This window comes from Microtus pennsylvanicus, chromosome 11 (assembly GCF_037038515.1).
Source record: "Microtus pennsylvanicus isolate mMicPen1 chromosome 11, mMicPen1.hap1, whole genome shotgun sequence".
Lineage (NCBI taxonomy): Eukaryota > Metazoa > Chordata > Mammalia > Rodentia > Cricetidae > Microtus > Microtus pennsylvanicus.
Window position 1 is genome coordinate 70,682,851 of NC_134589.1, and position 24,607 is coordinate 70,707,457.

The 24,607-nt window shown below is 46.3% G+C and overlaps 1 protein-coding gene across 8 annotated transcripts in view; it reads left to right on the forward strand.

Moving 5' to 3' along the window:
- The first annotated feature begins 7,299 nt into the window (after window positions 1-7,299).
- Window positions 7,300-24,607, forward strand: part of Znf879 (zinc finger protein 879) — a 30,132-nt gene continuing 12,824 nt past the window's right edge. The window contains exons 1-5 of one of the 8 annotated variants that reach the window (XM_075992759.1): window positions 7,300-7,542; window positions 8,588-8,651; window positions 10,784-10,910; window positions 11,333-11,428; window positions 16,591-20,311. In XM_075992759.1, coding sequence (XP_075848874.1) covers window positions 8,619-8,651; window positions 10,784-10,910; window positions 11,333-11,428; window positions 16,591-18,026 — 1,692 coding nt within the window. In that variant the 5' untranslated portion in view covers window positions 7,300-7,542; window positions 8,588-8,618 and the 3' untranslated portion in view covers window positions 18,027-20,311. Of the gene's footprint in view, window positions 7,543-8,116; window positions 8,224-8,587; window positions 8,652-10,783; window positions 10,911-11,332; window positions 11,429-16,590; window positions 20,312-20,617; window positions 20,802-20,841; window positions 21,941-24,607 lie in introns of those variants that run through there. The other 7 variants (XM_075992761.1, XM_075992763.1, XM_075992764.1 and 4 more) reach the window with 7 other exon arrangements.

A 24,607-nucleotide genomic window follows, 5' to 3' on the forward strand; every position in this document is an offset into this window, starting at 1 on the left:
CTGCTCACGGGATGCGGAAACCGGAGATACCAGGACGTCCCGAGCGCCGGCCGACTCAGCTGGGAATCTGGCCAGACGCAAGGAGGCAGGAAAAGTTGGTGACTCGGTGACTCGCGCTCAGGCAATTCGGCCGGCTCTCCCAGGCCTCCACAGGGCTGTTGTCAGCCTCCCTGAAATTGTCACCCAAGTCTCCCCAACCCCGATAGTCTTCGTGGCCGCGCCTGTCCAGTCCCCTCTCCCCACAGTTTAGGGCACCTCTTCCTCTAGACCCACCCCAATTCACTCTAGGATCCCTCCCCAGTGGTACTCACCTGAGCCAACCTCTGACCAGTAGGATGGGTCTCCAGCTGCTGTAAAACCAGGGCTTCAGCCTAGAGGATTTAAGGATTCTGGGGAGGGATGAGGGGGAGAGCAGAGATCCCCTCCAGAGCTTGCAAGTGGAGGAAGGGCTCTCTTTCCTCTCTCCCTCTCTGGCTTCCTGGGTCTGTTTCTCTCCTAGACTGTCTTTAGATTGTGTCTGACCCAGGTTGGTTATCTGAGCTTCAGGGTCCAAGCCTGAATCCTGGCAACACCAATAAGCTTGACCACTCATCCTCAATGTGCCAATTAGAAAGCCAGCTAATAGTAAAATTCGGAGAAAAGAGATTTACATAACCAAGAAGAGGAGAAGAGGTGCCCCACCCCACCCACCCCCGCTCAAATTGATCTTCAGAGACTTGGGTTTAAAAAGAGAGAGACGCACAGCTAAGTCGTTGGGATCCAGTCTCTCCTGCAAGGTGGTCTGACAAGCTATGAAACTGGGACATCTCTTCCTGGGAGGCAAGCTCCCTCCAAGCTGCTCCAGGCTTCAGTCTTTGGCTTTCCCAGCATAAGACTCCTGGGGAATTTTAATTCTTCAGGGTCTGATAGCAGATGGACGAGAACACACATGTCTCCAGAACACCCTCTCCTGACAAGAGTGTTGCTGAGACTCTGACACTGCCCTTTCCTGTGTCTCACTGTGATCTTGATTTCCACACCTAGCTAGCTGTTTTACAAACATCACTTATTATACTCCTCTCTACTGCCCCTAAATCCTCAGACTCTCCCTCTGTTTTGACCACTAGAATCTTTTTCCTTTGAAACTAATATTTCTATTATGTATTTGTGTGTGTGTGTGTGTGTGTGTGTGTGTGTGTGTGTGTGTGTGTGTGTACACAGAGGTTGGTTCTCTCTTTCCACCATGTGGGTCCTGGGGATTATACCCAGGTTGTGAGGACTGGCAGCAAGCACTTTTACCAGCTGAGCCATCTCACCAGCACCCAGTAGTCCTTTTGAATGCTGATGTCTAAGAACCTCCCGGCTTTCTCCTGGCAATCCTTGCCACAAACCTCTAAGTGGCAGATGACAGGAGCAGAGGGTGAGTGAGCCTCCAGCCCAGTGAATCTGAAGGACGGGTGCGCAAGACCAGGCTTGGTAAGGTGGGGAGAGGAGAACATGCTGAGCTTCCACATCACCAAACATACAGAAGCTCTCCAGAGAGACTCTCCCATCCTGCAGACTGGGAAATAGATAGCTCAGGGAGTGACTGACAGCCCAAGGCCATGCAGCTGGCTTAGGTCAGCAACTAGATTTGCATTCAGAGTGGTGTGAAACCACCGGCCCACCCACTGGTCTTGGAGGTAGGTAGGACTGATTGACCCTGCGGGCCCCCATCTGGGTCAGGAGCCCTGAGCTGTCCCCCAGGTCATTCTTAAAAGCTGCCCGCTCTCTGGAGCTCACTCGCACTGTGAAGCTGCTTGTATTCAACTGTCTCATCTCATGGTTGGACCATGGTGAGGGGCTTTGGCTCAAAGATACTTTTCCATCATTGCCAACTGAGGACAAAATTGAGCTCTCTGAAGCTGGCAGCAAAGGCATCTTGGAGACAGATGCTGACTGAGCCTCAGCTTCAGGGGATTAATGGGCTCACAGAAGAGGAGCCTGAGCCAGCTTGCACTCCATTAGTCAGGGTGGATTAGGGAGGCAGGGAGGTCTGGGCATGACTGGTAGAGAGAGCAAGCAGCAGAAAGATGTTACACCATTCTCTGAATTCTCTTACCTCCATAGTGGTTCACTCTCTCCTGTGGTGAAAACCAGGTTAGTGGGGCTATCTAGAGATGGGTGACACTGCAGAAGACTGTCCAAGCAGAGCATTTGTGTGTGTGCATGTGTGTGTGTGTGTGTGTGTGTGTGTGTGTGTGTGTGTGTGTGTGTGCATGTGTGTGCCCACGCATGGGCATCAACCACTCCACACATTTAATAACCAGGTGGTTTTTCTTATAGAAAAGACAATACATTTGAGGGTTCAATGAATGGGGGGTGTCAAAGGTTCTGATCTTTGAACTAGGAGTGCTGTGAATTGTCCACCTTCCCACATTTAGGGAGCATGTAGGCAGGAGAGTTGGTGCATCCATTGCTGTCTCCAGCACAAGGGTGCTGAAAAGCAAGGCATCTGCACCTGAGGATGTCTAGTTATAATATCCTGCATGGACCAGGGTGGAGCATGTGTCACTAAGTAACCCCATATTGGTTATGTTTCTCATTGCTACGATAAAATATCTGACAAAAACAAGTGATGCAAGAAAAGGGTTACTCTGGCTTACAGTTTGGGGGAACACAGTCCGTCGTGGCTGGAAGGAGTATGAGATGGCTGGTCATATTGCAGCCACAGTCCGGAAGAAAAGAGATGAATTCTGGTGCTCCCAGCTAGCTTACTTCCTTTCCACTTATATTCAGTCACAGTGCCATGCACATTCAGGGCCTGTCTTCCATCCTCAGCTTAACTGGAAAGCCCCTTACAGTTACACTCAGAGATGTGTCTCCCAGGTGATTCTATTAAGAAGGCAGGGAGGACTAGCCACCACCACATCCCTCATCCCACTGCAGCTTTGTCTGCCTGTCCTGCTAGGCTCTCCTATCAATCCCAAGGCTGCTTTAGTCTTCTCTGTGGCAGCAGGGAGGGCTGTTTAGAACAATCAATCCCCCATCAACACTCATTGTCACCACCCCTCTGCAAGCTTCTTTAACTCCAGCTTTGCACCATGGAAAAGGCTCTTCAGTACAGTTGCCACATGGACGCGATGTGCAAAGACTGGACTTGTCAGGTATGAGCAGCACTCAGGGCAGCTGCCACAGGGTAGCCTGGTGGCAACCAGGGATAACATCTCACCAAGAGTGAAGCACCATATAAATGGAGTTTTTAAATGTAATGTACACATGGCAAAGTACTAGCCAGCCACAAAGGAAGAACGAAATGTCATTTGCAGCCAAATGTCTGGAACCGGAAGACATCATATGTAGCACAATCAGCCAGGTGGAGGCACACATTGCACAGTTCCCTCATATGTGGAAAACAGCCTGCAAGTGGAAAAGGCCCAACAAGGGGCTGGTAGGATTCGAGATGAATGGGAAAGGCAGATTAATATAAGCTGCACACATATTCAAAAATGGCACTGCGGTCCCATTTACTAACATTTAATAATTTTAAAAGACTGAATCATTGTGGAATGACTGCACACTATCACTTTGTTACCTCAAACATTTAATTTTTGGAGGTGATCAAAACATTTTAAATCCACTGTCTCAGCAAACTTTGAATTTTCGGCACTCAGTATATAGCTACTTTCACTATTCTGTGCAATTGACCAAGGATGTGTGAGTGTGTGTGTGATGACTATTCCTCTTATCTTACCAAGTCTGTATATGCCCTGATTGCCATCAATTCATTTCCCCAAGGGAGAAATGTCCTATTAACAAAAGTCTAATGTGTTGATGAGAAAATTACAGGAGCCTGGAGCTACATTTAAAAAGAGACTCTGGATGAAAGGATGAGTCCAGCCCCCAGCCTCATCTTCTAATTATACCTGGCAGATTAGTGACTTCCCAACTGGACTCCAGCAAAGGACAATGCCTGGTGGGGACAACCCAATCACGGGCCATAGGACCCCTGACAGGTTCAAGCAAACTGCTTGGACTCAGTGAAGAAAAGAATTTTACAAACCATGGATGAAACATTGGTCTGCCCAAAGATATTCTGAATGGGTGACTCATGCCTTAGACAACTGGTCTACCTTACAAAATGGCATGAACGGGTGAGCCAAACAACAGAAATTTGTTTTCTCACAGTCCTGGAGGATAGAAGTCCGAAACTAGGGTAGCACATGAGCCAGGTCCTCTGAGAGCTGTCCCAGGCTTGTAGAGGATCGCCTTCTTGTAGATCGCCGTTGTTCTGCACAGGGGCAGCCATCTCTCACTTCCTCCTCTCAACTCTATGAGATGGGGGCTGAATCTCTATGGTCAACCTGAGCTGACAGAGAGCCACTTAGACGATTAGTGATGCACACAGCTGGTGTGCCTGTGAGAATGCTCCAGAGGGACTGCTATGGTTTAGCTATGGTCACCCATGGCAGTCCATGATGACCTTGTAAGCTGCGTTGATTTATTCCTCGCAACTCAGTTCCAGTCCAGTTAGGGAATATGTGTTGGACCCACACGGCCTCCGACACCAAAGTCATGAAGATTTTACCTGTACTGGTTGGGTTTTTTGTTGTTGTTTGTTTTTTTGTTTTGTTTTGTTTTTTGTCAACTTGACACAAGTTCCAAGTCCTCTGGGAAGAGGGAAACTCAGCGGAGAAAATGTCCCCACAAGATCGGGCTATGGGACATTTTCTTGATTAATGGTTGATGTGGGAGGACCCAGTCCACTACGGGGGTACCAAGCCTGGGCAGGTGATCCTGGGGTCTACAAGAAAGCAGGCTGAGCTACCCATAAGGATTAAGTCAATAAGTCTGTTCTCTCATGGCCTCTGCATCATTTTCTGCCTCAAGTTCCTGCTCTGACTTCCTTCACTAGAACTTGAGAGTTTGAAGCTGAAATCACAACTCTCCTCCCCAAGTTGCTTTTGATGGGGGTTTAATCACAGCAATAGAAACCCTAACTAAGATATCCCCTATGTTTTATTTTTAGGTTTTTTTTTTATGGTTTTAGTGCTAACATTTAGATCTTTGATCCATGTTGAGGGAATTTTTGAGGATAATATGAAGTTGGTCCATGGTCAACCATTTGCATGTAAATACCCAGCTGCATACACAGGAAGCTTCCACGGTGGATAATGACTAGGCAGAAACCCGAATGAAGGGTACGATAAAACAATGTTCATGTCTGGCAGGCAGAAATAACAACTGGAGACCAGGCGAAAACAAATATAAAACAACAACAACAATAACAATATCAAGAAAAAAGAATAGGTGTTCTTGTTGAAAATTCATCTCTGAAACTCAGGAAGAAAAACAACTTAAATATGAGGCGGATAAAACTAAAACAAACCTCTAAGCCATAAGCAGATCTGAAAGCAGGACAGTACAAAACAAGATCCTGATCTTAAAGAAAAATCTAGCAGGCTGGGGCACTAGCTCAGGGGAAGAGTGCCTGCCTACCATGCACAAGGCCTTGGGTTCCATCTCAGCACTGCAGGGAAAAAATGAAAAGGATCACAGCATTTTTCAGAGACCAGGTAGCACAGTGAGTCAATGGGGGAGTGATGACAAAGAGGCACCAAACACAGCGTTCCTTTCTCAGGGTTTCTGCTCTCTGTGTCAGCTCACCACATGAAGGGCCTTTCACTCAAAATAGAAAATATTCACGTGAAGCCTTCTGTGGTGATATTTTGTGTGTGCGCTACCACAGCCTTCTACGGGACACCAAACTAACCCATAATACTCAGCAGTGTTGCAAAGGAACTTCTCTGCTCAGTAAATATCACACATTTGCAGATGATGACAGCACATGTCCTGAAATTAATACATAGGTCGAATAAAAAATGAAATAAATGTTCAAGCCAAACCAAGAAGCAGAGAGAAAGAAAGACCCAGTCTAACATTTACAAACTGACAGAGACAAACCTGTCGCAGCCGGTCTTGTTCGGTCCAAAGATGTACTTCAGCGGATTAATGATTTAGGAAATGTATTTCTGTAATTCACTACATTAACAGATTGAAGGCAAAAACATGATTATCTAAATGGATGCAGAAAAAGCATTTGGTACTGTCTAGTAGTGTTCATTCAGCATTTAAAAGTTTAGCCATCTGGGGATCTTCTTTAGCTTGACAAAATGATCTGCTAAAAACCTACAGAAAGTCCTGCACCCAGTGTGGAGTCAAAATAACCCATATGCTAAAGTGGTATGTTTTAGTATGTATGTTCGATGCTTTGTCTGTTGGTGGGTTGGTGTTTGTTTGGGTAGGGGTAGCGCCATTCCTTCTGGCATACTTCAACAGGAACAGAAGTAGACAAAATCTTCCAGCATTTGGTGACTTTAAATCTATGCGGTCTTCTGATGATGAAATTCTTCCACTCTGGTTCAGCAGAAGTCCTTCATGTTGATTCCTTGGAGAAGACAACACAACTTTTGCTAGCCTTCTTCCTTCCAGGCACTGTTCTTATCTAACGTGGATAAGTCCCTTGCTGTGGACTTCTTTAAGGAGCTCTTTGTGTTGATTGCTACCTAGAGACCATAATTTGTATCTAACTGTGTGGTTGAATTGTCATTCATCTAAATCTTTACAGTGAACAAAGACAAGGTCAAAATTTTGTAAAATGAGAGCTGGAGAGATGGCTCAGAGGTTAAGAGCATCACCTCCTCTTCCAAAGGTCCTGAGTTCAATTCCCAACAACCACATGGTGGCTCACAACCATCTGTAATGGGGTCTGGTGCCCTCTTCTGGCCTGCAGCATACACACAGACAGAATATTGTATACATAATAAATAAATAAATATTAAAACAATTTTGTAAAAAGAGCTAAAAATGTCCAACTCAAATAATGAATAAATTTTAACTCTAACTTTTTGCTTTCCTGAAAATCTGGACTGCCAGATTATCAGTAGCTAATATGTCTAAGCTAAATATAGTAATAATCTAAAGTTTATTTGCTTTATATTTGCTTGAAGTATGAGCCAGCAATGAAAAATGATACATATTGTTTCTTTTGTAGGCTACAAAAAGCATAATTTTCTATTAAAAAGTGAAAGAGGACAGTCCACTCGCCATCTGAAACTAAGCAGCCAGCGCCTTATTCTGCATTTTTATAGGGCACTCACTTTGCTCTTGTTAGTAGTATTACCATTGTAATTATGAATGCAACGTGCGTAAAAGCCTGGGAGGTGATGACTTCCAGCCTTTAGGCTCCAGTCTCCCACCCTGGAACCGTACAGGGTGTCGCGGTGCCATCTGGGAAATGTAGTCCGTAATGGAAGCCAGGGGCCGCGCGCACGCGCAGTTGAGTCCAGTGTGGTTCCTCCGTTGGGTGTTGGGATTTTTTGGTTTGTAAGCAAAGCGGTCGCAGCTAGGAGCCCACGGGGTGGGGCTGTGCTGTGGGAACTTATTCAGCCAATAGCCTTTAAGATACTGGCCCACTTTGGGCGTGGTCACATGTACTATATACACAATATGTAAAAACGTGTGCGGGCCCCTTGGCTGCTGGATTCGGTTCCAGTGTCTCCCTACGCTGAGGACTGCTGATCTGTGAGTCTACCCCTAATAAAGAAACCTTTATTATACTCCATTCTGGGCTAGTGTGGGACTACTTTATTATAAACTGCAACAGGGCAGCGAGCGGGGTTGGAGCGCGCAGAGGCCTCTGCTGCAGGTGCAGGCCTTGGCCTTGACTCCAGGTCGCTCCGGTCCGGCGGCCGGGATAGCGGTCTAGGAAGCCGCCGGCTTCAAGTTTGCGAGTCAGGGCGGTTGAGCACAGCGCCTGCAGGCTTCCCGACCCGGAGCCCAAACTTTGTTTATTCGTTCCTGTCGGTCTTCGGTGTTGGACAGTGTCTTAAAGTGAGCCCCACAATCCGTATTCTTTTTTGGTAAAGTTCTGTTCCTTTGCTGTAAGGTTTTACTGTTGGAAAGGAGTAGAAGGATGCTGGGCATGGGACCCAGGACTTTAATATCATGCGCTCTTCCATGAGCTGCACCTCCATCCCCTTTTCTCCAAAATTTAAACTCAATGCTATCTAGTGCTGTTTCTTATGCGTGCGTGCGTGTGCGGGGGAGGGGGCGGCGAGGGTCTGGTTAATGTAAGAGACTTCGGTAATTCTTTTGACAGAGGCAAACGCCCACGTGGATGAGAGGACTGGTTTCTAGTTGGTGGCTTCTGAAAAGGGTACACATTCTGCAGTCACTTCTTTCATGTGGGGTGGCCAAGTGCAGGTGTGTCCAATATTTATACCTTTTCTTGCCTCCAGGAGTTGCACGCCATGGTCTCTTTTACCTTGCTCATGGATTCGATAGCTGTAATTGCTCGATTCGGTTGTCTTTATTCATTATATCTTGTGAAAAGACCACAGACCCAATATCAAGGCGTGCTTGTTGCCTACTTCTGTCTTTGGCCAGCTATAATGAGGTGTGCTTTTTGCTTGCTTCTGGTTTTGGTGGTCATGCCCAGGTTCCATCTTGCCTGGGGGAGGCGAGGCTGTGCAGATGCCCAGCAGGTGGTTTCTAACCTGGTTTGGCCCAGTGAGGACTGGAGAGCAGTCATAATGAGTGGACCTCATAGCCTCTTCCTCTGCCTCAGGTGTCTTCTCAGGAGGAGCCACAGAGGGAGAATGGCCAAGAGGTTGCTGCCAGCCCCGGTTCAGGTGGGTAAAGGCCACTTCTTTTTGAGCTGCCTTCGGTTTGCAGAAGAGGCGGGTTTATTTCATCCTTTCTTGAGCTTCTCTGTGCTCAAGGAGGAACAGAAACTGCTGAAAGGTGAGGTCATAACTCCTGGAGGGCGATTTTTCCTGTCTCCATTAATCCGTTACATGGCCACTGACCAGGAGTTAACTGGCATCCCTCACCCCCACCTACCGAGCAGACATCAGACTGTCAGGCTCTTAGATAGTCCCCGGGCTCTTGCATTCTCCTGAAGAAGATTTCAGCAAGACATATAGAACCTCAACGAGTAAGGTGTTCTTAGAGCAGGAACTTACTCGCTCAAGCAGAGTAGCTGTCCAAGAGATGGGATCAGCCTGTAGGGTGTCAGCTACAATTCTTAATATCTTTTTCCAGTGAACACCTTTGACTAGTGGAAACCTTATCCCCCCTGCCTCCCCAGTGTATGTTAGCTGCTTGAGGTCTTATGGCCCGATTGTCAGATCAGCCTAATCTTGTTCTCACTTGCCTCTTCAATGCTCATGGGCTCCGATATCCTTTGGCCATAAAACTAAGATTAAGCAATAGAGCTGCTGTTCCCACCCCCGCCCCTACCTTCATAGACATATTGAATGCCTGCCTCATAACTAGAAGTAATTCTGGGCTACATCCAAAGGAACAGAAGGACGAGGAGACGGGGCATAAATGCAGAAGCGGGCGGTGGTGGCGCACGCCTTTAATCCCAGCACTTTGGAGGCAGAGACAGGTGGATCTCTGTGAGTTCAAGGCCAGCCTGGTCTACAAGAGCTAGTTCCAGGATAGGCTCCAAAACCACAGAGAAACCCTGTCTCGAAAAACCAAAAAACCAAAAAAAAAAAAAAAAAAAAAAAACAAGAAGAAAAAAAGAAGCAGAGCGCAGAAACTGGTAGGTTCCAGCTTTGTTTATTTAGACTTAGAGTCCCTGATGATGGGAGCAAGCCATGCTCCTTTGGTGCCTGATTGGCTGAACTTGTTTTATTTTTTAAGAAACCCAGAAATGTTTTGCTTTCCTCGTCTAAAGACATGTTCGCATCTGCCATGATTCTGCTCAAAGAAAGGCGTGTGTACCAGTTTCTGGGGAAGCTTTTCTGAGTGGAGACTGACAAATGACTTAGCCATTAAGAACATTCACAACCTGTCTGGGAAGATGGCTCCATTAGTAATCTACCTGCCACACGAGTCTGAGGACCTAAGTTCGATGCAATGAATCGACCACAAGCAAAAAAGCCAGGAGCAATGGCGTGTGGCTTGTCTTCCCAGCCCTGGAGAAGCAGGCGAATCCCTGGGGCTCGTGGGCCAACTGGCCTAGTGAGTCAGCAAGGTCTAGGCCAGTGAGAGACCCTGTCTCAAAACCAAGATGGAGAGCATACTGAGGAGTTTGACACCTGAGGTTGACTTCTGGTTCACACACACACACACACACACTCACAGACTCACGTACATCTGAAAAGGACAGAGGTTCTGAGAAGGAGTAGGGTCTGGGGATATTGTTTATAGATGGAGTACTTGCCTGGCTTACTCAAGGCTCTGGGTTCGATTCTCAGTGCTGCAAAGAAGCAGAAGTGGCGTCACTGTCCCTTCTTTCATTTCCAGGGAGGAAAGTCAAAGCGCTCATATTTCACTTACTTTTGCCCTTTCAGAGCAGGAAAGGTGCTAAGCTTCGTGAGCAGCTTGGGGTCGTGGAGATGTGCCTTTGGCTTGGTAAAGAAGTGAGCTCCTAGCAGTTCCACCGTAGAAGTGCCTCGGAGGTTGTGCGCAGATGCCTCACCCACGATATGTAGAGTATCAGAAACATGGCAGCCACCGCACCATCTCCCTTTCAGTGACTCATACCTTTCTTAGTCTCAAGTTCTGTCCTGTCTTCCTGATTTTGTTTTGTGACGTCAGGATCTCTCTTGTAGGGTGCTGTATTTGAGGTTTCTTAGGGCACAGTGAGTCACTTACTGTAGGAATGTCGTAAATCCCATGCTGGCTAATGAAGCCGTTGTTCAGAGATGCTTGCTTGGCTTGAAATGCTCAAACCCTCGCAGAGTTGCTCCTCACTCACACTCTGTGTGGGCGTGGTCTGGGCTGAGCAGGGATGGGTTTGCTGTTCCAGGAGCCTGTGACGTTCAGGGATGTGGCCGTGTTCTTCAGCCAGGATGAGTGGTTGCATCTGGACTCTGCACAGAGAAGCCTGTACCGGGAGGTGATGCTGGAGAACTACAGCAACCTGGCCTCCCTGGGTAAGGGGTTTATTGGGGTGCATGATCTGCAGTGGAAACGCATGATCCCTACCCTCTACCTGGGAGGACGTGTGAAGGGTCTGGTTAGGTTTGGCCTGTGGATGGGGCCAGTCATGGCTGCCTTTTCCCTTGCCGATTCTGAGAAGTCTGAATATGGCTGATTTAATAAAGAACACCTTCTCTTGTGTTCTTCCTGGCTCTCCAAACCCAGCTCTGTTGCTGGGTCCCCTAAGCCGTCCTACCAAAGGGAGTGCCGAGCCAGAGCCCTGACTCATATCCTGAGGCTCACTCTGGACATCCTCTGGGAGCCCAGTTTTAGGTTGTTGTTTCTCTTCCTGTGCACTGTACCCCCATACCTTGGGGTCCACTGGACCTGGACCTCCATACCAGTACACCACTCATGTCTTCTTGTTCGTGAACAGGGATTTTGTTTTCCAAGCCAAAGATCATCGCTCAGTTAGAGCAAGCAGAAGACTTCCAGATGGTGGAAAGTGGAATGCTTCAAGGTGTCTACCTAGGTAAGTGGCAAAGGGATCAGGACTTGAACTTGGCATTTCCTCCCTTCCGGGGACGGTAAGGGGATTATGCTCAGAAGACACTCAGGAGCCAGGGACCTCCTTTGATGTGCCAGCACACAGAGATTGCTGGGAAGGGCATGTCTCCCCTCTTTGTTTCTGGTCACCTCGTCCATCTGGTTCAGAGGGAAAGGTGAGTTCTCTAAGCACAGATCGCACTTTGTCATTTGAGAGCACGGGCTACAGCGTGATGTGCAGTCAATGTCTGCCGGTCTTGATTCTCCTACCCTTCCCTTCACGCTTACTGCACTAACAGCCTCTTCCACTCTCGTGGTTTGAACATAGCCTTCATGACTGTAGTGCGTCCCTTGTTCCACCTCTCACTTAAATGCATCAGTAATAGCCTCAGCGTATCCAAAACGTGTTGGTGTCACATTGAGGAAAATAAATCAGAGCCCTTCCCCTTGGAATGGCTTCACCAAGAACAAGCCCAGTTTTAGATTCTCTCCTTCTTTCTCCCCGTGTCTTCCATCTCTCCTGTCTGTAATTTGTCTATTATATGAGTCTAAACCTGTGCCTACCCGAATGCTGTCTTAGGAATGCTGTCCCTGGGCCCACGTGTGTCCCCACCAAAGATCTTCTCCTCTGTATTTATTGAATGCCACAGGACTATGGGGAAAGAATGCGGGATATTTTACAGAGATCTTTAGCAGAGTTTTACAAGGGATGAAACTTTACTGACTCAACTGACCCAGATAACGAGCAGATGCTATCAAGCAATCTGAGTGCTGCTTTAAACATTTAGGGCGCTATTCATCTTACAATGTTGCTTTTCAACAGAGTTTTTGCTTTCCACAAGTGACTGCCACATCATGCATGCATACACACATGCATTATTCTCTGGGTCAAGGGCATGTCAAGATTACAGTTATCCATTAGCTTAGGCTGTAAACGTTGGTTACATGGAAAATCCAAGGCAAGTAAGGATGGTCATTACATTTCTCTCATAAAGGCAGGTTAGACAAACAGACTGAGGACATAGTAGGGTATCAGTCTCGAATCTTAAGTGATCTCAAGGTGTATTATTAACTCTGGCTGTGAGGTCCAACAAAAGTTCCAGACGTTTTGAATTTTCATAATAACATAATCGCCATACTGTCTTGGGCTTTTGCTTTGACTTTGTCACTCAATATCCATTGTTAAGGCAAAACAGCAGAAACATATGTACATGTGCAAATGCACGAGAGAAGCTAGGTGTACCAATTTGGTGACAGTTACAGGACTTAAACAGGTTTGCAGATAGTCATCAGGCAGTTCGTGAGTCGTCGACAGCAGGTGCTGGTCCTGTTGTCTGCTGAGTTTGTTGGATTGGATTGCCACATTACAAGTGCCTCCTTTCTTTTCTGCTTTGGATTTTGTCTTTGTTTCTGGTACAGAGGATGATTCTCTTGGGTACTGCTGCTTACCCAGAATTCACTGCTCTCTGGCGGTAGCTGGGCATTCTGAGTCAGTTTCGTCTTGGATTGCATATTCATGAGCTGTCTTAGATTTTCCTTTATTTTGATGAGGAGATTTTTCCATGAATCATTTTTTGAAGTTTATGTGTACATTGTACATATGTGTCTAAGTTCTTTCTTCTCTCCTTTAGAAATAGGCGTTGGGGTAGAATTCTGGCATTAGATTCCTTGCTCCCTGTCAGCAGTGTCCACATGTGTCTTTACGCAACGAGTGTTGAGAACAAGTCCCAGCCTGATTCTATTTCTCCTATTTTCTGGGGACAGGTGACCTCTTTTATAATCAAGAGTGTGAAAATTCCTTTGTAAAATAGGTTTATTTCTTTCGAATCAATGATTTCATTTCGTGTAGTGTAGTATCTTGGCTCTTATTTAGTTTTTAGGTTTTATTTACATTGTATTGTGCAGGAGGGGGCTTGGGGTATAAGCCATAGCTTGAGTGTGGTGCTCAGAGAACGGCTTTCGGGAATCGGTGCTTTCCTTCTACCGTTTGAGTCCCAGGGATTGAACTCACGTTGTTAGGCTCGGCAAGCGTGCACCTTTACCCAGCCCACCACCTTGGGCCTTAGGATTTATCTTCAACTTCGTCTTCTTATCACCCAGCTTAAAGTATCAGGGTAGTTACCACCGCTGCACACTGCCTTGGTTTTGTTTGTTCTTAGACAGTTTTCATAAGGTCCTAGTTACTTCTTTGTCAATTTAGTTGCTTGGCTATCAGTGGAAGCCTGTGAAAGTTGGCCCTTCCTTGTTATTGCCTGTAATTCCAGAGCCTTGTCTATGGGAGAATACTCATCCCTATAAGAGTTGGCCCTTCCTTGTTATTGCCTGTACCTCCAGAGCCTTGTCTATGGGAGAAAACTCATCCCTGTGAGAGTTGACCCTTCCTTGTTATTGCCTGTAATTCCAGAGTCTTGTCTATGGGAGACTACTCATCCTTGTGAGGGTTGGTCCTTCCTTGTTATTGCCTGTAATTCCAGAGCCTTGTCTATGGGAGAATACTCATCCCTCTGAGGGTTTGCCCTTCCTTGTCTATGGGAGAATACTCATTACAACGTTAGCCTTGTCTATGGGAGAATACTCATCACAGCATTAGCCTTGTCTATGGGAGAATACTCATCACAGCATTAGCCTTGTCTATGGGAGAATACTCATTACAACGTTAGCCTTGTCTATGGGAGAATACTCATCACAGCATTAGCCTTGTCTATGGGAGAATACTCATCACAGCATTAGCCTTGTCTATGGGAGAATACTCATCACAGCATTAGCCTTGTCTATGGGAGAATACTCATCACAGCATTAGCCTTGTCTATGGGAGAATACTCATCACAGCATTAGCCTTGTCTATGGGAGAATACTCATCACAGCATTAGCCTTGTCTATGGGAGAATACTCATCACAGCATTAGCCTTGTCTATGGGAGAATACTCATCACAGCATTAGCCTTGTCTATGGGAGAATACTCATCACAGCATTAGCCTTGTCTATGGGAGAATACTCATTACAACGTTAGCCTTGTCTATGGGAGAATACTCATCACAGCATTAGCCTTGTCTATGGGAGAATACTCATTACAACGTTAGCCTTGTCTATGGGAGAATACTCATCACAGCATTAGCCTTGTCTATGGGAGAATACTCATTACAACGTTAGCCTTGTCTATGGGAGAATACTCATCACAGCATTAGCCTTGTCTATGGGAGAATACTCATTACAGCATTAGCCTTGTCTATGGGAGAATACTCATCACAGCATTAGCCTTGTCTATGGGAGAATACTCATCACAGCATTAGCCTTGTCTATGGGAGAATACTCATTACAGCATTAGCCTTGTCTATGGGAGAATACTCATCACAGCATTAGCCTTGTCTATGGGAGAATACTCATCACAGCATTAGCCTTGTCTATGGGAGAATACTCATTACAGCATTAGCCTTGTCTATGGGAGAATACTCATTACAGCATTAGCCTTGTCTATGGGAGAATACTCATTACAACGTTAGCCTTGTCTATGGGAGAATACTCATCACAGCATTAGCCTTGTCTATGGGAGAATACTCATCACAGCATTAGCCTTGTCTATGGGAGAATACTCATCACAGCATTAGCCTTGTCTATGGGAGAATACTCATCACAGCATTAGCCTTGTCTATGGGAGAATACTCATTACAACGTTAGCCTTGTCTATGGGAGAATACTCATCACAGCATTAGCCTTGTCTATGGGAGAATACTCATCACAGCATTAGCCTTGTCTATGGGAGAATACTCATCACAGCATTAGCCTTGTCTATGGGAGAATACTCATCACAGCATTAGCCTTGTCTATGGGAGAATACTCATCACAGCATTAGCCTTGTCTATGGGAGAATACTCATCACAGCATTAGCCTTGTCTATGGGAGAATACTCATCACAGCATTAGCCTTGTCTATGGGAGAATACTCATTACAACGTTAGCCTTGTCTATGGGAGAATACTCATCACAGCATTAGCCTTGTCTATGGGAGAATACTCATTACAACGTTAGCCTTGTCTATGGGAGAATACTCATCACAGCATTAGCCTTGTCTATGGGAGAATACTCATTACAACGTTAGCCTTGTCTATGGGAGAATACTCATCACAGCATTAGCCTTGTCTATGGGAGAATACTCATTACAGCATTAGCCTTGTCTATGGGAGAATACTCATCACAGCATTAGCCTTGTCTATGGGAGAATACTCATTACAACGTTAGCCTTGTCTATGGGAGAATACTCATCACAGCATTAGCCTTGTCTATGGGAGAATACTCATTACAACATTAGCCTTGTCTATGGGAGAATACTCATCACAGCATTAGCCTTGTCTATGGGAGAATACTCATTACAGCATTAGCCTTGTCTATGGGAGAATACTCATCACAGCATTAGCCTTGTCTATGGGAGAATACTCATCACAGCATTAGCCTTGTCTATGGGAGAATACTCATTACAGCATTAGCCTTGTCTATGGGAGAATACTCATCACAGCATTAGCCTTGTCTATGGGAGAATACTCATTACAGCATTAGCCTTGTCTATGGGAGAATACTCATTACAGCATTAGCCTTGTCTATGGGAGAATACTCATTACAACGTTAGCCTTGTCTATGGGAGAATACTCATTACAACGTTAGCCTTGTCTATGGGAGAATACTCATCACAGCATTAGCACTCTGCCCAGGGCCAGGGCAGCACTGCTGAGACTGAAACTGAGAGCAGAGGCTCTTCCTTCTCCTTCCTTCCCTTTTCCCTCCCTCCTCTTCGTCCCTACAGTTTTCTTTTGGGATTTCCCTAGGTATACTGACACCTGATCCGGGTGATGAAACTGAATAGGACACAAGCTCTTCTCAGAAACACCGGATGACCCAGGCATTGTTGCTGTATCAAGACTGGCACCCCCTCCTGCCTGGAGAGCTGCCATCTGATGTCCTCAGCCCCCCCTACCCCACACACAATTTCTTCAGACCCTTCCTTTCAGGAATGTCCATCCTCCTATTTCTTTTCCTTTGTCCTTGTTCCTAACCTTCCCTAAGGTTCTGGGTTTGGATTTGTTAGCTGTGTTCATGAATTTGGTATCATTTTCCTTTATTCCCAGTGCAATAATCACTTACATTTTGTTTCATTTAGGATGGAAGAGCATGTTGGAATCCATAGTTTCCAAAGAAGAAAAGAGAGAAATCTTGAAAATTCACAGAGTTGATGATTATTTTGACCTCGTATTGGGGAAAACATATGTAAATAAGGAGCTGTTGGAGGAGCAGCGAGGCAACAAGGCCAAACTTTTCAGCAAAATGCTACTTTCCATTAGAAAAGACTGTGTACAAGAGAGGGCCTTTACAGGCGTGGAACGCCTGAGCAATCCTGATGTCAAGTCTCCATGTACTAGCAAACCTGGAGTTGTCTCCAGAGGAAGGAAGGCCCGCCCACAGCAGCACTCAGCCCTGTTCAAACAGCCGGGAGTCAGCACAACGCACAGGTGCTATAAGTGTAATGTCTGTGGCAAAGGCTTTCTCCACAGTTCTTCCCGGAGCAAACACCAGCGGATCCATACCGGAGAGAAGCTCTACAAATGTAAGGAATGCCAGAAGGCTTTCAGCCAAAGCTCATCCCTGACACTGCACCTGAGGGTCCATACTGGAGAAAGACCATACGTGTGCAGCGAGTGTGGAAAGGCTTTCAGATTCACCACCTCGCTCATTGGGCATCAGAGAATGCATACTGGAGAGAGACCCTATCAATGTAAGGAATGTGGCAAAACCTTCAAAGTCAGCTCATCCCTTAATAATCACCAGCGGATCCACACCGGAGAAAAGCCTTATAAGTGTAACGAGTGCGGGAGAGCCTTTAGTCAATGCTCGTCTCTTATTCAGCACCATAGAATTCACACGGGGGAGAAACCATATGAATGTACCCAGTGTGGGAAAGCCTTTACATCAGTATCACGGCTCAGCAGACACCGCCGTATTCACACTGGAGAGAAGCCCTTTCATTGTAGTATGTGTGGCAAAGTGTTCAGTTACCACTCAGCCCTGATTATACATCAGAGAATTCACACTGGAGAGAAGCCATATGCATGCAAGGAATGTGGGAAGACCTTCAGCCAAAGCTCAGCACTTATCCAACATCAAAGAATCCACACCGGAGAAAAGCCTTACAAGTGCGATAAGTGTGGGAAGGCCTTCTCCTGGCTCTCACGCCTCAATGTCCATTACAGAATCCACACGGGCGAGAAGCCTTTTCAGTGTAAGGAATGTGGGAAAGCTTTCAGTTGCCACTCCGCGGTCAATACTCACCGCAAAGTCCATACTGGTGAGAAACCTTACAAGTGCACTGACTGTGGGAAAGCCTTCAACCAAAGCTCGGCTCTAATTCAGCATCAGAGAATTCATACTGGAGAGAAACCATTTAGCTGTAAAGTGTGCAGGAAAGCCTTCAGACAGAGTTCCTCACTTATGACACATATGAGAACACACACCGGAGAGAAGCCTTATAAATGCAAAACATGTGGGAAAGCCTTCAGCCAGAGTTCATCTCTTGCCAACCATCAGAAGATTCATTCCTGAGAAGAACCATCTAAGTAAGATGCCCGTGGTAAATCTGCCAAAGGACACCCGTTCCATGCTGACTGTAGCAGGAGTCATCCTGGAGAGAGAGGGATAATAGTGGGGGGTGAGCATCAAGTTAGACTTCAGCAAACACCAGGCGTTTGTGATGCAGGATAGACTTGCGAGTGTTGGAAAAACTTGAATGTTTTCCACATGTTCTTAAGTTTTACTGACTAGAGTTGGCTCTAAGATTGAAGGATTAATATTTTCTTTCTAGTGATTCAGATTCAACCACCAGCTTTCGAAACATCACAGGGAACCTGCCGATGTAGGTCAAAGTGGATCCTTGAATCACCAGACTTCAGATGAGCCTAGGATCTGTGTTGGACAAAGCCTTTCAGTGTTGATGCAAAATAGCTGGATTAGGAAGGATGAGAAAAGAAATCTGCATAGGTGACTTGTAGCTACCTCATGGTCACTAAAGTTTGGTTTTGAATACTCTGGAAAAAAGTTCTTGTTTGTTGCTCAAGCTTATGGTTCATTTTTCCTTTCTCTGAGTCACTGACCTGAGAAGGAAATCACGGAGCTACGCAGGTATATACTGTCCTTTGCACTATCTTCCCACCATTTACCCCCTGTGGTTCAGACCTAAAGGCACTTTAACTCACAGAATGCATGGTGTCTCCACTTGTTTTTCTCAGAAAGTAACTACCTTTGGTGTGTTAAATTGAGAAGTAAAGGCTCTGTAGACAAATGCTTTTGAAATTCAATTTACACATACACACAGAAAGGAGAAATTATGTCACCGTGTAGCCACAGAGAGCACAGCTCGTGGCCCTGGGCTGTGCCTGTTTCCTTGTGCTCCCTGTAGCGACTATGCACTGCTTATCTAAACTCCTGGCGTCAGCTTCGTAAGCCTGAGAGGATTCCGTATGAGCCTCCTTTCTTGTTTTCATTCAGAGTAAGTTCAAAACATAGAACACTAACCCTCCCTCCCTTCTGCCTCTTGTGCAATGTTCTCTGTGTCTTGGCGTAATATAGTTGTCTGGTTATTTTCTCCCGTTTATGGCTGAGCATTGGGTAGATATGCTGCAGCAACCGTCCTTATTCTCGGTACCATGCTCAATTGTGTCACCACAGTAACTATCCACCCCCGGGGAGGAGCCTTTCCCAAGTTAGGAGAGATTACAATCCCATGGTTAACTTTTGCAGAAGACTCTGGTTCTATTTCAGCACCTATTCTGGGTGATCCATAACTTCCTGTAACTTCAGCTCCATAGGATCCAAGGCTTCTGACTTCCATGGGCATCTCTGCTCACGTGTGCATACACACAAATCACACTTAAAAACTAAAGGTTTCCCCCTACAACCGGTGTTAACAGCAGTGGCAATTTATGTCCATAATCACAAATGTTTTGGAGGCATGTAATACGTATTCAACAAAGTAATAGCAGTAGCCTCCCCATACCAATGAGCTTATCTCCCCTGGCATACTCATGGTGTTAGCACACTCTGTCCATAGCTGAGCAAGACTGTTGGCGTCAGGTCTCCCCTAGCAGTCTGCACGGTGTTTTTCAGCACTATGAAAGTGAGTTAGTATGGGGGGGGGGTCTTCCAGCCAGATCCAAGCCTGATTTCTCCATGTCCTGCAACTAAACTGGGTGATATCTTCAACAATAGGGACTTACACGTAGTTCTGGGATGCAAACACCTGTAGAGACTATAAAGTTTGTAAGTTATGAGGTGGTCGGGGCCAATAATACTTTGGCCAGTAATACTGAGAGAGGCAACACATTCCTGGAATTGGGTTTTTCACTCAACAGCCTATGGCTTCTGAGACTGCCTCACTTCAGCCACTGGGAAGAGGGGTATTTAAACTGCTGTTACATTTTTCTAGATGGTTTTCCAAATCAGAAAGATGTTTGAGAGAGTTATCATTATGTGTGTGTCTTTAAAAAACACAAAACCTAGAGGATAGGGATGGGCAGGCTCTTTGAAGGTCCATTCCTCTCTGTTCCATCCAAATGGCAATTGATCTCAGGATTCAGCAGCTAGCTGAATTTAAATAAATAGATAAAAGGCTAAGTGTGTGTATTCAATCAAATACTTTTAAATTCTTCAGGTGCTGAAGCCATCCTTGGCTGAATACCAAGGCCCTTGTCACAAACAAAACAAGCAAACCCCCTGAAACCTATGTGCATTTTCTGTGTGTTTTAACACGTTAAAATGATTCAAATTATGATTAATGGTATAAGCTACACAGTCTCCTAGGACTTTTTGTCTGTTTTTAGACATAAGTTTATCTATCTAGCCCTGGCTGTCCTGTAACTCCATAAGTAGTTAGTGGACTAGCTTGGTACTTGGTGTGGGTGGGATCCTAACTCCCAAACACTGGATTCCGGTTTGGTCTTGTCATATCACTTTGCCGGCCAAGCGAACAAGTCTGAGGACTGACTGAGAGAGCCTGGCTGGGTCTGCAGAGGTTGCCAGGTTTGTGGTGCACCCCCTCCCCACCTCCCGCCAAGCCCTACATTACAGCAACCTTAATACACAAACCACAGCTACACTCAGCGATTTCTTGGTCCCGGTGCATTCTGGGAAATGTAGTCAGAGAAGCCCCGAGGCATGCCGGGAATGGTAGTTCTCTGGGGTTTCTCCTGGTGGCGGGGCAGCTCGCGGCGTTTTGGGGGGCGCTCGTAGCCGAGGTGATCCTGACTACAAGGAGTGCGCGCCTGGGGCAGACATCCTCGAGACTGCTCGTGCTGAGGGCGGCTGGGGCGAGCGCCGACGTCCGTGAGTGCGACGGAGTGGGCGGGCGGGGCGTAGCGGGCGGTGGGCTTCGCGGCGGGCCTGGCGCGGCCTGGCGTCTGCTTCGCGGCCTTTAGGTTGGAGATCCGCAGGCTGGCTCGGCCCGTCACGGAGAGCGGTGGGCCCCAGACTGCGGAGGCCGGGGACCGGTGCATCTTCTGTGGCATCTTAGCGATGCAGGTCATAAAAACAACAGCTGGTACCTAGCAGTCTAGGCTAACTTGATGAATAAGCGCATCTAATACAAAGTTATGGGCCCCATTGTGCCCGCGATGCAGATGAAATCAAAGCATAGTGTGGCTGGAGCATTCGCTTAGACTTGTCTAGAGACTTGGACTGGAAGCAGAATTCTCTTATCTGTATGCCTTGCAATGTCTTGTCACTTTGGGCAGTCTGTGAACCCCTTGGCTATCCACCTCAGCCACGTCGGCAGTACAGCCCCACCTCTGCTGCACAGAGAACTGGTGCCAGGATATCCCGAAGGGCCAGCACTCAAGTCCTTTAGGTAGTCTGGCACTGAATTTGCAGAGAACTTGGACACATCATCCTTTGTACTTTAAATCCGGCATATCCCACCTTTTGACATTGCTACAGTTTTTGTACTAGGCGCTAATAGACCTGTAGGTGGGCGTGGAGGGACGAGTGTAAATTAGAAGTGTTGTTAAGGAATGGAGTTCTGACAGATTGGTTTGGTCAGCATTCTTACCATTTGGTTTGCGTTGTTTATAGGGGATAGCTTTCTTGGGATCTCATGACCATTATGGGTGTGTTTTAAAAATTAAATCATGTTTATGTGTCTGTGTTTGTGTATGTGTGTCCGTGAGCACAGAACCTGAGGAGGCCAGAAGAGGATGTTGGATCCCCTGAAACTGGAGTTTATGGGTGCTGATAATCAAACTCAGGTTCTCTACAAGAGCAGGAAGTGCTCTTAATCATTGGGCCACCTCTCCAGGTCTTCATTGTGGGTGGTTTTAACGTCCTTATTCCGGGCCTTTCCTTGGTACCAGAATTCCTTACCACATTTTTTCCCCCTTACCAGGCATACTTTGTCAGCACTCAGCTCTCCTTTGGCAGGAAAACTAAGAAAGGAAATGGCTGTGGATTTGCTGGCTGCTCGAGGGACAGTAAGTGAAGCTTGTCTTTGCATAAGTTGCTTTCTGACTCAAGGATGTGATTGTGTTTCCCTTCTTAGCCCTGTTACTTTTCTCACTTGCAAAATTAGCTTTCAGCAGAGATATGCAAAGTCCAGTTGCATATCTGACCCTCAAGGAAAAGGTACAAAAGCCTTCCACCTTACACTTATCAAAGGAGTAGACCTGGGGACAAAGAATTCTGCCAGGTCCAGAATAGGTACTGTCCTGTAACCACCATCTTACAAACCCTCCCAGATGCTTTTCTAAAAGAAAACAAAAAGGTGGGGTAATGGGATCGTCTAGGTGGAATGTCTATTCCATTTTCTTAGCCAAAGGGGAGGTATGGGGGGGGTGTCATTCATTATAATTTAAAATACCTTCTGTTGCCAGGGAATTTGGTACCCTCTCTTGGGTTCTTAATTTCATTAATAACAGAATTTAGAAGTGTACTCAGAAGGAAGCTTGAAGAAAATGTTATTAGAGTTTGAGAAAAATAACAGGGCAGACAGGTTGTAAACCTTGGCAGCTGCCAGGAGGAGGGAAATGGAAAAGAGGAAGAAAGCCATGTCTTAGAGTTAGGATCCAAGAGGCAGGTTCAGCAGTGGAGGTCACGATACTGCATAGTAGGCAGAAAGTTGTGTGGAAGGAGAAGTAGCTTCAGGGAAATCATGAGACGCCCCAGAGCGCCAAGGAAAGCATGCTTGGGATTTTGTTCAGTAGTTGAAAAAAAGAAAAGGGTACAAAGGAATAGTTACAGTTTTCTGGAGAACTCTAAAAATCCGGCAATCTCCAAAGGTTACATGATGGAAGCCTACAAGACACTACCCAAAGACTTCTGGGAAGGATGAATACATTATTTCATTAAGGGACAATTAGTCCTCCTCCTCCTTAGCATATCTTGAGATGAATCAGATTTTGGTGGTGGAGGAAGCAGGTAGAGGCAAATTCCTCGCCAGGTAATTGACAGGCCCAACTTGATTAACGCTTTAAAATTTTTGAAAAATTATTATTTTTACTTTATGTGTATAAATGGTTTGCCTGCATGTTTGTGTGCACCGTGTGTGCCAGGTGCCCATGGAGGCTGGAAGAAGTTGTCAGATGCCCTGGAACTGGAGTTACAGGTGATTGTAAGACACTGTGTGAGTGCTGGGAATTGAATCTGGATCCTGTGGAAGAGCAGCCAGTGCCCTTAGCCACTGAGCCGTTTCTGCAGCCCCCGGATTAGCTTTTAAAGGAAGGAAACAGAATATGTAAAGTTCTGGCTAGTTTAGAGTGTCAGGACTCCATCCAGGGCTAGAGGTAGAATTTCTGTCCTTTTTATCCAGAGGAAAGAACTGTCTCTTAATGAGACTTAGTAAAGCCAGAGTACTTCCCTTTCTTTGTTGGATAATTTAAATGCTGAGGAATAGCAGAGCTGATGTTTACTTTGTAGTGTTATCAGAAATAGGAGGTTGGTCCAAAGCCAATTGAGCAGGATGGTTTGTCCTCAGTAGTCTCTGAAGCTCTGAATCCTGTAAATCTGCTTGGCTCAGCTTGTTTCTCCCCTGTAAATTCAGTGCCATGGTAGTGATAAACACCAGCAGAATACAGTGCCCAGCAGTCCTCACTCTGGCCTGGGCTATCCTCTGTCCAAAGGTGGGGATACTTCTCTGTGTGTCTATATGGACAGACAGTTTTCATTTTAGGTAAGAGAAGTTATGGAAGAGTTTGTACTTGTATTGTAGCTATTTCCTTCTGGCACCAGCAGGAGGCACAGAGTAAAACTTGGTGACCTTCAGAAGACCTTGATCTGTGATGCAGCAATGAACTAAGGAGAAGAGTACAACAGAAAACTAGGCCTGTGCTAATGAGGATGTCATGGTTGGAGAAAGAGGGTCCAAGGCCCTAATCTGAGATTCTGATCCCCACTTGTTCCTGCCCTAGGTGTGTGTGTTAGGGACTGGGTAGCTGGTGGTGTGAGGGTCTCTCAGAGCTGGGAGAGTGACTCTGGTTGGAGACATTTCTGAAGTTGCTCATGCTGTGGTGGGGCATAGTACCATAAGAAACCCCAGTCAATGCACGGGTTTGCCAAGCTGGAGGTACACAGAATTGGTGCCTGTCTGTTGGTGCCCTCTCTACCTGGGATGAATGGATGTTTCTGGAAAAGATGCTCAGCAGCTGCTCAGAGCTGGTTTCCATGGACTGAGGTGCTGCTGCTGCGTGACTTTCCTAGGGTCAGCCCATGGCCATCATTATAAGAAGTGTGAGTGAGCAGACAGGGATAGCACTGGAGCAGTAGTGAGAGCTCCGTCTGACACACAAGATGTGTGTCATGGGCCTTTCATGGGGCTTTTGAAACCTCAAAGCCCACGCTCCTAATTCTTCCTAAACAGTCTACCAACTGGGAACTTGTAGACAGATTTTTCTTTGGGCTGCCAGCTCACAAAACATCACAGAGACTTGTTAATTATTAAAGCTCAGCCTCTAGCTTAGGCTTGTCCCACTAGCTGAAGCATGATTAATAAAAACTCAGAGACAGAAATTGGGGTTCAACCTGAAGGTCAGAAAAGCAAAACAGTCAACCACTGACTCTTAACCTCTGCCTCAGTCCGAAATGGCAATCCTGCCTCCAGGAATCTCAGAATGAGACTGTGTCTGAGAGCTGTCTCCTCCGGTCTC